The sequence below is a fragment of the Scyliorhinus torazame genome, chromosome 12 (genome assembly GCF_047496885.1).
Source record: "Scyliorhinus torazame isolate Kashiwa2021f chromosome 12, sScyTor2.1, whole genome shotgun sequence".
Classification (NCBI taxonomy): Eukaryota; Metazoa; Chordata; class Chondrichthyes; order Carcharhiniformes; family Scyliorhinidae; genus Scyliorhinus; species Scyliorhinus torazame.
The window spans coordinates 51,925,834-51,938,380 of record NC_092718.1 but is presented as its reverse complement, the minus strand read 5'-3'; the positions used below and the strand labels follow the sequence as shown (position 1 = coordinate 51,938,380).

At 46.0% G+C, this 12,547-nt stretch overlaps 1 protein-coding gene across 1 annotated transcript in view; it reads left to right on the top strand.

Moving 5' to 3' along the window:
- LOC140386398 (multiple C2 and transmembrane domain-containing protein 2-like) overlaps positions 1 to 12,547 on the top strand; it is a 606,972-nt gene that overhangs the window by 331,337 nt on the left and 263,088 nt on the right. The window contains exons 9-10 of the mRNA XM_072468698.1: positions 2,604 to 2,768; positions 5,574 to 5,704. Coding sequence (XP_072324799.1) covers positions 2,604 to 2,768; positions 5,574 to 5,704 — 296 coding nt within the window. The remainder of the gene's footprint in view (positions 1 to 2,603; positions 2,769 to 5,573; positions 5,705 to 12,547) is intronic.

Sequence of the window (12,547 nt, the reverse complement as noted above, 5' to 3'; positions counted from 1 at the left end):
TCAATGGGAAAACCCATCGACAGCAGCGGGAGCAGAGAATCCCGCCGGCAGCGAACGGCGCACCACCACCCACCGCTGAGAAACACGTGGCTGGGAGGCTGGAGAATCCTGCCCTGGCATTGAAAGGGAGTCTCAGTAATTGTGGTAACGTGGCCCCTTTAAGGAACCGATCTTCCGTGAGCCACATGATCCTCTCAGGGCCTATTGTGTGGGAGTGCACGAACCTTGACCAATGGGAAAAAGTGCAGTGTCCTGGGAGCAAGGCCCCAGGCAGTGTGGACCTAGGAGTCAACTAGTGAAGACCTGTATGAGATACCTCTGTGCCTGTATATTGCTAAACCTCATTGTTGTTTCCAATAAACCCCTTCGCTCTGCAAGAATCCTCCTCAGTGATACCTCGTACCATTACAGTAATAATCATTATAAAAATCCATCTGGCTCTTTAGTGACGGAAATCTGCCGTCCTTACCTGGTCTGGCCTATATGTGAATCCAGACTGACAGAAATGGATCTCAGCTCAAGGGCAATTAGGGATGAGCAGCAAATACTGGCCTTGCCAGTTATAGCCACATCCCATGGAAGAATTTTTAAAAAAGGCTCTGGACATTTAATCTCATGATAGCACCAAAGCTGAAATCACTAAATTCCATCATTCGCATGGTCTCTTCTCATTACATATCCTCTTCCTGCCGTCTCACCCCTCTAACAATTGGCTCTCACCCTTAAATGACTCCAAGGGTGTTGTGAAATGTTTTCTTTACCATTTTAAGATCCATGACACAATCTATTAAGTAGTGTAGGGGGTTATGTTACTGGAGTTGTAATCCAGTGAGCACAAGTTCAAATATCCATTTGAGAACCTGAATTCAGGTTTTTTTTAAATGCAAATAAAAGGAAAGTTGGTATCCATGGATACCAACTGGTGTCCAGGAAGCTGTCGGGATTGATTTCAGAGAAATGTGAAGCAATTAATTTTGGTAGGAAAACAAGGAGAGGTAATCTTGTAGTTTAGGAGCAGAGGGACCTGTGAGTTTATATGTACAAGTCATTGAAGGTGGCAGAACAGGTTAGAAATTGGTTAATAAGCTAGACAGATTGTGGGCTTTATGAATCGAAGCCTAGAGTACGTGAGTCAAGAAGTTATGATGAACCTTTCTAAAACACTGCTTGGGCTTGAGTATTGTGTCCAATTCTGCGCGTCACATTTTAGAAAGATTTGCCTTCAGAGAGGACGTGGGAAAGATTCACGAGATTGTTTCCAAGGATGAGGAACTTCAGTTGAGAGGCTAGATTTGAGAAGCTGGTGTTGGTCTCCCCGAGCAAGATAAGTTTGAGAGGAGATTTGATAGAGGCGTTCAGAACCATGAGGGGTTCTGAACAGAGTAGAACGGGAGAAATAGTTCTCATTGGCAGAAGGATCGAAAAACAGGGGACACCGATTTAATTGTCGATAGGACCACAGGCGATGCGAGGAAAAACATTTTGACGCAGCGAGGGGTTAGGACCTGGAAGCAATGTTCAATTGTGGCTTTCAAAAGGGAATTTGGTAACTGACTGAAGAGAAAACCTGCGAGGGTGTGGGGAAAAGGCAGGGAAATGGGACTAGCTGAGTTGCTCTTACAAAGAGTCAGCAGGTGCACAATGGGTCAAAGGCCTCCGTCTATGTTGTAATCATTCTATGATTCTATAATTTTCTTAAATGCCTACTTGGTCACCACCTGACATGTGCATTAAGAGCAAAGAACTTGGGTGATATTCAGTAGGAAAATTACTAAGATTTTGATTTTAGATGCTGTGAGGGAAGTTGGAGGGAATGTTTTACTCCAACTCCATGAAAAACACCACTCAGAAGCTCGAAAATGAACCAAGCGGTCATTGGAGAAGCGAGTGTGGATCTGTCGCTGTTATTTGGCCTTAGTGCCCCAGGCACAGCAGTTCATTGCCAAAGGAGATGAGGGATGACCCTATTAAGGCCTGAGAGGATGAGTCAGTTAGCTGTGCTGACGGATCTCCCACTGAGTCCAGACAGGGGAGCTGCCTGCCCTTTAAACTGAGGTGAAGTGTGGCAGGGGGGCGGCCAGGATTAAAAAAGAACTGTTATGAAGAAAATGGAAAAATATCCTGCGGAATTCTCCGTCGGCGGGATCCTCTGCTTCGCCGGCAGCGCACCTATGCCCACGGGTTTCCCGATGGCGTGGGGTGGCCATAATGGGAAACCCCATTGGCCCGCTGCGGGAATGCAGAACCCCACTGCCGGCGGGAGTACACTGCGCCTGCCAATGGGGCTGGCGGACCGGAGAGTCCCGCTCATGGGTTTTCTCAGAAGAAATGTAGAGGAAGAGATATTCCTGGTAATATTTAATTGAATCTCGTGAAGTAGACTTTGCTGAAACAGATAACAGCTAAGATAGGTATGTGAACCCACAATATCAAAAATCTTCTGTCCCCAGCAAGTCACAGATAGCAGGATGATTAAATTGACTTAAATCATTGACAGTGAATTTTGGCATTTATTAATTATGATTTTAGAACTGTCTCAGTTTTTTTTCATAACCATCCCTCTTTGTCTTCTGCATGTCCTGCGGGTGTGATTGGCGGAAAAGACCAGCTTCATCCACAATATCCGCCTGTCCGATGCCCTTCGGAAAAACCAGCTGTGGAATGGGATTGTCGGCATTACTCTCATTGAGGGAAAGGGGATCAAGGAAGATGCGATTGAAGGATGCTATGTCAAGTTCAGGCTGGGGGACGAAAAATACAAAAGCAAGGTATACAACAATGGAGGGCATTGCATTTGTATATCATCTTTTACACCCTTGGAAAGGCTCAAAGTGCTTCACAACCAATGAATTACTTTTGAACTGTAGTCACCATGATTGCTTTTGAGTAAAGAAGTACGGCATCTCATTTCTGCACCGCAAGATCCTGCAGTAAGATAATGGCCGCTTGAATATGGTTTGTTGGTGTTAGTTATGAGTTGAATGCTTGCCAGGACATTGGGGTAGCGTCGTGGAATCTTTAATGTTCATCCATAGATGGTGGCACAGTGGTCAGCACTGCTGCCTCACAGCGCCAGGGACCCGGGTTCAACTCTGGCCTCAGGTGACTGTGTGGAGTTTGCACTTTCTCCCCGTGTCTGCGTGAGTTTCCTACGGGGGCTCTTGTTTCCTCCCAGTGTCCAAAGATGTGCAGGTTAGGTAGATTGGCCATCCTAATTTGCCCCTTAGTATCCAAAAAGGTTGGGTGGGGTTACTGGGTTGTGGGGATAGGATGGGGTTCTTTCAGAGCATTGGTGCAGACTAGAAGGGCTGAATGGCCCCCTTCTGCACTGTAGGGATTCTATGCGGTCTTGGTTTAATGTCTGATTTGAAAGATGGAAGTAGCATTCCTGCAGTGCCGCACTGAAGGGGCACCTCCGATTGGTCACTGTGTGCTGACACTCGGGACGAGTAAAGAGTGAAGTTTGAGGCTGCAAATTACTGACTGAATAATTCTCCACCATCTGAGCTGAGTTTACTCGAGCACCAATGTAAAATAATGGACCAAATCTTGCTAGAGTGGGGCATTTTATATCACACAGGATTAATTTAGACTGTTACCTGAACCCCTCAGCTTGAATATCAATTGTATTTTAACGTGCTGGAAGTACGAACTGGGGATTGCATGATGAGGGGCAGTGGTCAATCTGGGACCTCCATGAAGGCCGACTCCATCTGCCCTTAACCAGTGATAGTTAAGGATCAGCAAAACAACTGAGAAAGAGGGTGAATTAGAGTCAAAAGTGACAAGGAAAGAGGAATTAAGACAGGGTAAGAAAGAATTAGATTCAAAGAGAGAGAGGAAAGGAACGATAAGGAAAATATCTTTCAAAAGTTGAAACTTTTTGAATGTTTAAAATGCAGAAATGGGACTGAACAATTTAAATTCTTCCCTTTCTGGGCCAGAGAAAATTGCCTTACATTTCATTAACATGGTCGTATTGTGAAAAGGGTGGTTGCTGTTACTTCTGAACTGCGAACGTGTACTGTGCAACTTGAGCCATTTCTTCAAAATAACGTTCCGTATAAAATCCGTTTGAGGGTGCGGTGCTGTTTTGTGTGAAGCAGTCGATGTAACTGTACATTGCCCACTGAGTTGAGGAAATGTGCAAATCAGCAGCATATCCCTTCATTCCCCCGAATTTGCTAGGCTGCTCTACACATTAATAATTGTGTGTGCCTTGAGCAGTTGCTTATCCAGGAGGATTTGGCCCAAATGTTAAAATGTGGATCTGTGGAATCGTAAATGCAGAACAGGGAAGTTAATCATCATAAATATACTGATGAGAGAATGCTTTGCATTTCTGAAACATCATCAAACCAGCATTAGGCATCCCTCCTCTTTCCCTCACAGTACTGGACCGAGCTAAAAGACGGGTGGAGTTAACCCTGTCTGTGTATCCTGTACCATATTGGTATTAATGAGAGGCAAAACACTGTGGATTCCAAACAGTTCAGTTTCCTTAGCTCAGTTGGCTGGACAGCTGGTCTGTGATGCAGAGCAAGGCCAGCGGCGTGGGTTCAATTCACATATTGGTTGAGGTTATTCATGAAGACTCGCCTTCTCAACCGTGCCACCGTATCTGAGGTGTAGTGATTCTCAGGATAATTCACCATGAGTGAGCTCTCCCCTTCAAAGGGGAAAGCAGCCTATGGTCATCTGGGACTATGGTGACTTTACTTTACTTACCTAGTTTCTTTTTCATTTACTTGCTGTAGCTAAGGTCACTCAACCATCTGTCTGTCCCAAGTCTGCAGCAATTCTCTGTGTGTTTTGTATTTTTGAAAACTGCAACATTTAAAAATAAATAGTCGGTGAATGTACATCTCAAAAAGATATTTGAATGTTTGGTGTTTGTCATAAGGGAAAGAACTGGGAAAAGAAAAGCCGCTTCCTCTCTTCAAAAATAATTTCATTGCTTTCAAACTTTTCCATGGCCTCGTCCCTCAGTCTCTACAAACACCTCCAGGCCGACACCTCTCCCAGGTTTCTGCCCTCTTCCAATTCTGGCCTTTTACGCATCCTTGATTTTATTGCTCTTCTATTGGTTCATATGCTGTTAGCTACCAACGGCCGTAGCTCTAAAATTCCCTTCCTAAAGCTCTCCACCTCACAAGTGCTTGCTCTCTACGCTTTTACGACACTCCTAAACATCTCTTTCACACCTGGTCACCCATCCTAAAATCTCTTTTTGTGGCCTGGTGTCAAATTCTGTTTGAAATACCTTCCTGTGAAGCACCTTGGAATGTTTTACCATGTTAGAGGCACTGTATAAATTAAGGTTGTTGTTGGTCAGAAATGCCAGCAGTTTGCATGTAAACTTCCATTAAAAGTCCAGATTGTGCCATTAATTCCAGCTTATGTTAATTCAATGGACTGGGTCCTGGAGAACAACTGGTGTTAGGACTCTGTTATCTTGAATTTGTCCCATTTCTTAAAATTTGATTAACTACTTAGCCACTCACACTGCAATTTTCAAGGGTAACTCACTGTCTGAATGTCACTTCACCTGTTGTCCATTTTCCCTTCTCCAGGTTCTGGACAAGTGTGCAAATCCACAGTGGAGAGAGCAGTTTGATTTCCATCTATTCAACGACAGGATGAATATTTTGGAAGTTGAAGTGTGCGGGAAGAACAGCCAGAAACAGGAAGGAAGCTTTGGCATGTGAGAGTGCATCTTTTTATTTAAAAAAAACCCATTTCCTTACAACTTATCTACAGATTTAACAAAGAGACAAAGCAAAGTCTGCTGGAATAAGATGGTGACTTTAGTATTCATCCCACATTGTGCATAAATCACTTGGTTTTTAATATTTGTTCCCGATATGTCAGTATCATTGCCAAGGTTATAATGTTGCCCAGAAGTCATTGTGAGTTAATCACAGAGTGCGAAACTGAGATCATCTAGAGGAGTGTCAGAGTCCTTGCCTCAAAGACATTGGGTGTTCCTGCCCCTCCAGCAGTGGGGCATCATCGCGGGCTAGACAGGAACATTTGGAGAGTGAATGATGTCGTGTTGGGTGTTCCGATGCACAAATGATCCAACACGGCTGTAGATGGTACAACTCTGTTTTATTGTCTTAAACAATAACAACTACTAACTGCTGGCTGAGGTTCGTGCTTCACCAGCTAACCTGTGAACCCAGCCCTATCACTATCTTGGTGAGGCACTCAGCACATGGTCTATGTCTGAGTGGCACGCTGTGAGCTCTGTGCTCTGAGCTATCTCCTGGTAGAATGAGCGGGAAATGTGGTGTTCCCTGTTTTATAGTGCGTGTGCTCTCACTGGTGATTGGCTGCGATGTTGTGTGTGTGTTGGTTGGTCCAACTACCTGTCTATCAGTGTGTGTGTGATTGCACCATGATATGATGATGTGGATATCATGACATCCCCCCTTTTCACAAGGATATGTGCCTACATGCTAATAAATAGAAGTGTGTACTGAGTGCATCTGAGTATGTGTGTGCAATATTTACAACATGTACACGAGGCTAAACTATATACAGAGGAAGGTGTCAGGTGCAACAGAGCAACGAGGTTGTACCAATAACAAAACAAATGCAATCAGCAAACGACGAGAGAGAACTTCTGGAACAACAAGAAAGAAACACGTTAATAGTACTGTAAAACAATTCAGTGAGTCCAATGTGCTATCAGGCTCATAAGTCAAGTCTATCTGGTGGGCGACGAATTTGCGTTGACCGTTAGGGTGGCACACCACTCATCGCCCGGATCAATGCTGTGCACTGGCAGCGGCTGGTGGTTCCGACTTGGGGACATCCGGTTCTTGGGGATTACCGCAACGCGAAAGGGTTCCCTGTCTTCGGTATCACTGGTCTGCATGTTGTCAGGATATGACTCAGTGTATGGGGGCTGAATAGCCCGCATGTCCCTGCGAGGCTGGCAGAATTGTTGAGAGTTGGCAGGTTGAGCTGCTCGACAGCAGGCAGCGTAGTGGCCCATCCTGCCACAGTGGAGGCATTGTCGCGCTTTGGCCGGACATTGCCGCTTTAAGTGGGCGGAGCCACAGTTGCCGCACGTCGTGACGTCATGGCATTCGTTGCGCCACCGCGCATGCGCGGTGCGGTCCTGCGTAAAGCGTGCCTGCGCATCGCGTCCCTCTGCGTCAACGTCCCCTCTTCTGGCGCAGACAAACACGGGAGGCCTTGGAAAGCGCGCAAAATGGCCGCCCTCGTCCGGGTTGCGGGCCGGGAGGGACTCGATCGACTGGACCCGCTCCGCCTCGTAGGACCCCTGCCGTGCCGTTTTGGCCGCCTGGATTTGGGAGTACCGGCTGGTCGCGTTCTCGTGGAGGACGCAGGTCTTGATGGCAGTCGCTAGGATGAGGCGCTTAATTTTGAGGAGCTGCTGGCGCAGGGTGTCCGAAATAACCCCCAAAACTATCTGATCCCGTATCATGCAGTCGGAGGTGGCCTCATAGCTGCAGGACTGCGCGAGGATACGGAGGTGTGTCAAGTAAGATTGAAAAGGCTCATCCTTACCCTGCAGGCGCTGCTGGAAGAGGTACCTCTCGAAGCTCTCATTGACTTCCATGCTGAAGTGTTCCTCGAATTTCAGAAGCACCGTCTTGTATTTTGTCTTGTCCTCGCCTTCCGTGAATGCCAGCGAGTTGTAGATGTGGATGGCGTGTTGCCCCGCCGTGGAGAGGAGGAGGGCGATCTTCCTGGTGTCCGAAGCATTCTCCCTGTCTGTGGCTTCTAGGAAGAGCTGGAAGCGCTGTTTAAACAGCTTCCAGTTGACGCCGAGATTTCCAGCGATTCGGAGCGGCTGCGGCGGGCTGATGTTTTCCATGGAGCAGGATGGCGGATTTCTGAAAGGGTGCAGGTAGGTCTCACAGTCGCTGGTTAGCTTCCACTACTGGTATCATGTCGTGTTGGGTGTTCCGATGCACAGCTACAAACTGCTAGCTGAGGTTCGTGCTTCACCAGCTAACCTGTGGACCCAGCCCTATCACTATCTTGGTGAGGCACTCAGCACAAGGTCTATGTCTGAGTGGCACGCTGTGAGCTCTGTGCTCAGAGCTATCTCCTGGTAGAATGAGCGGGAACTGTGGTGTTCCCTGTTTTATAGTGCGTGTGCTCTCACTGGTGATTGGCTGCGATGTGTGTGTGTTGGTTGGTCCAACTACCTGTCCATCAGTGTGTGTGTGATTGCACCATGATATGCTGATGTGGATATCATGACAAATGATATTTCCCGTCCTTCCCGCGACAATGCCAGCCGGTGGTGGGAACCAGAAAATCCCAGCCATTGAGTGGACAGGTTAGTTTAAAAAATATATATATATTTTTTAATTTAGAGGACCCAATTATATTTTTTCCAATTAAGGGGCAATTTAGCGTGGCCAATCCACCTAACCTGCACATCTTTGGTTTGTGCGGGTGAAACCCACATAGACATGAGGAGAATGTGCAAACTCAACACGGACAGTGATCCAGGGCCGGTATTCGAACCTGAGTCCTCAGCGCCGCATCTCCAGTGCTAACCACTGCGCTGCTTGCCGCCCTCAAGTTTTTTAAAAATATAACCAGCTGTCATGTCATTTTCCAGTTTTTAATTTAAACGGAAAGAGAGTTTAATGAGTAAGTGATGAGAGACCACCCATTCTGATTCCTCATCCTTGCTAAATTTCACACCCACAGTTTCCAGATCGCAGGTTTACTACCTTAGCCAGAAAGCCATTAAAATATCAGAGTCGAGCAACAATTTCTGACTGACTTAATATCTATCACAGTGTCGCCTCCCTGGACAAACTCCTGCTAAAAGCAGGCGAGGGGTTGCTTTGACTGGTTGGAAAAGGCTCAGTTCACTTTTAATACTTTTGCCCTTCCTGGTTTTAAGCCCCTGGTGAGTCAGGAAGAGTTTTCCCCTCAGGCCTCACAAAAATGACTTCGGCCTCCTCAGTCCCAGTCTCTGCCTCTTGGCAACCCACCCCCTCCCTCCGTTGTTGATCGCGACATTGGCTTCTCCTGCTTTTTCCAATCCACTCCCAACATCTGAGACCAATGGAACCCAGGCTTGCCCATTCTTTGTCCATCACAAGTTTATCTCACACTCTCTCAACCCCCCTGTTAATATTGGGAGAACATGGAGATCAAATCTACTTAAGGCTAAGTGCTTTATAAACCAGTGACCTTGACATGGCCAGCATGGCAACATTTGAGATTTCCCATGAGGCTTGCTTAAAAGATAGTCAAGTCTCAAAGCAACTGAAAGCCGCAACTTCCGGTTAACGCCTGAACAGTGTTGTCACATTCCGTTAGCATGGTTTAGAGGAGACTCCAATCAGAGTTCATTTTATAGACTATATCAAATATGAAAAGCAAAGGTGTCAAGACTTGAATATTAACTGCCAAAGTTAACAGGTCAGGACTTAATAATAATAATCTTTATTGTCACAAGTAGGCATACATTAACAGTGCAATAAAGTTACTGTGAAAAGCCTCTAGTCACCACATTCCGGCGCCTGTTCGGGTACACAGAGGGAGAATTCAGAATATCCAATGACATTCTGCTCTGCCAATATGAGCGGAGATTTCAATGGCTCGCCAGCCCACCGACCGACCCCCCCACCCCCCTTCCGCCGCTGTCAGTTCTGAATTGGGTCACAGACTGTGACCCAAGCCGGGAATCGAGCCTGGGACCCTGGCGCTGTGAAGCAACAGTGCTAACCACTGTGCTCCCGTGCCACCCACTTTATAATCATATGTTAAAATATTCACCCTTTCAATACATTATGAACAAAAGATAAGCATTTCATCCTGGAATCTAATTTACAGCCTGAAATGTTCAGGTAGCTTCCCTTCTATAAACTTTCTTGAATGAACAGCAATTAAACTCTTACTGACCTCACCCTGTGTTTGCTTAACAACCATGAGGCTTTCTGTTTTTGAGATAAATTTAGAGTATCCAATTTTATTTCCAATTCAGGGACAATGTATTGCGGCCATTCCACCTCGCCTGCACGTCTTTGGGTTATGGGGGTGAGACCCACGCAGATTTGGGGAGAATGTGCAAACTCCACACGGACAGTGACCTGGGGCCGCGATTGAACCCGGGTCCTCAGTGCCGTGAGAGAACAGTACTAACTACTGCATCACCGTGCCGCCTGAGGCGTTCTGGTTTCAAAGGGTTGTGGTCCAGCTTTGCAGCAGAATAATAGACTATATATTGCATGATTTAAAATGCCTACCCTCATAAAATGGTGAAATGATTGGACTTGCCATGATTTCACACCAGATTAATGATCACTAATTTATATATTCATTTATAATGTACCTGAATTTGAACATATACTGTAGGCTCCCAGAGAGATGTTAGAAATGTTAGAGAGATTGAGTAGATCTGGATAAATTTGGAAGGCTGGATCTCCCTCCCCCCACTGCGTGTTTCAAGTCACCGTAGGTGGTCCGCCATTGGCCGGCGTCGGATCTTCTGGTCCCGCTGTTGTCAGTGGGATTTCCTGTAGTATGAGACCCCGTCGTCATGGAACATACAGCGGGGGGTTCACCGTTGGCGGGACTGGAAGATCCCACCGGTGTGAACAGCCAGAAAATTCCAGCCGGAGTGCCAAATCTTTGGTTCGTCAGAATAGGTGCCTACCTTTGTCATGGCAATACCTTGCCCCTCATGGAAGTTGTGCTCTGACCATTACAATATTTTTGGGCTGGATCTTTCCAGCCATTCACACCGACGAGATCTTCCACCGCCGCCAATGTGAGTGGAAATTTCAATGCTCGGCGGCCTCAATGGGGGTGGGCAGTGGGGTGTGCCGGCTGGAAAATTCCAGCCTTGGTGTGTTCCTCAATCTCTATTAATGGAGCTGTCAGTCGTCAATGGATGTCTGACCTCGGAGACTTGCTGTAACACAATATGTTCCAGTGACCTCCGGACCAAAAAAGACTGTGAATGTTTTTCATTTTGAGGAGCTTCCTGTGAGATGGATTTATTAAAGTTAAATCCCCTTCTGTTGCCATAGCAACATTGGATGCCAAAGTCTTTCTTTGCATTTAGTGTTACTGTTGGCCAAATGACGATAAATGAAGTCCTTCCAATATTTGACTATCATTTAAATATGTCCCTTCAGATTCTTGGTAGGACTTGGAGAAGGAAAGGTTGGGATATCCCAACCAGAACACCTACTAGATGCAATGTTAATCTTTATTAAATTAATGTCGAATAAAGGGATACTCAGACCTTCACATCTCCCATCTTATTTCCATTATAGGAAGGCTATGGAAGCATTGGAAAGGGTGCAGAGGAGATTTACCAGAATGTTGCCTGGTATGGAGGGAAGATCTTATGAGGAAAGGCTGAGGGACTTGAGGCTGTTTTCGTTAGAGAGAAGAAGGTTAAGAGGTGACTTAATTGAGGCATACAAGATGATCAGAGGATTGGATAGGGTGGACAGTGAGAGCCTTTTTCCTCGGATGGTGATGTCTAGCACGAGGGGACATACCTTTAAATTGAGGGGAGATAGATATAGGACAGATGTCAGAGGTAGGTTCTTTACTCAGAGAGTAGTAAGGGCGTGGAATGCCCTGCCTGCAACAGTAGTGGACTCGCCAACACTAAGGGCATTCAAATGGTCATTGGATAGACATATGGACAATAAGGGAATAGTGTAGATGGGCTTTAGAGTGGTTTCACAGGTCGGCGCAACATCGAGGGCCGAAGGGCCTGTACTGCGCTGTAATGTTCTATGTTCTATGTTTTATGAAGACACTTTGCTTATTGTATCAGTCTTGGAAAGATGAAAGGCTGACTGATCCTGTCGGGATGCAAACCATAATCTTCTTGCTGCTCCGAATTCCACAGAATGTTACAGCAGAAGAACAGGTCACTTGCCCAACCCATCTACACTGGTGTTAATTCTCCACGAGTGTCCTCTCACCATGTTTCACCTTGCTATAATCAGCATATTCTTCTATTTTGTTTTCCACTCCGTTGTGTCTTTATCCAGCTTCCCCATAAGTAACACTGAGTTCCATATTCACACCATTCCCTGGATAAAAATCTTTCTTAAGATTCCTATTTCTATTTATTGGTGACTATCTTTTTTTCTGTTATGGTTCTGAACTTTAGATCGCCCCGCAAGGGGGAACATCTTCTCTGGCTCTACCCTGTCAAATAGCTCATAATTTTATGTTGTTCCTCAGCCTTTTCTTTTCCAGAAAAAAAGAGCCCCAGCTTGTTAAATCTTTTTGGATAGGTAGAAATTGTTTTGGTTTATGTATTACAGCTGGAGTAGTTGGCGTGGTGTAGCTCAGTTGGCTGGACAGCTGGTTTGTGAAGCATGAACGAGGCCAACAGCACGGGTTCAATTCCTGTACCGGCTGAGGTTATTCATAAAGGCCCTGCCTTCTCAACCTTTCCCCTTTAATGAAGTGTGGTGATCCTCAGGTTAAATTACCACCAGTCAGCTCTCCCTGCCAAAGTGTAAAGCAGCCTATGGTCATCTGGTACTATGGTGACTTAACTGTTCTT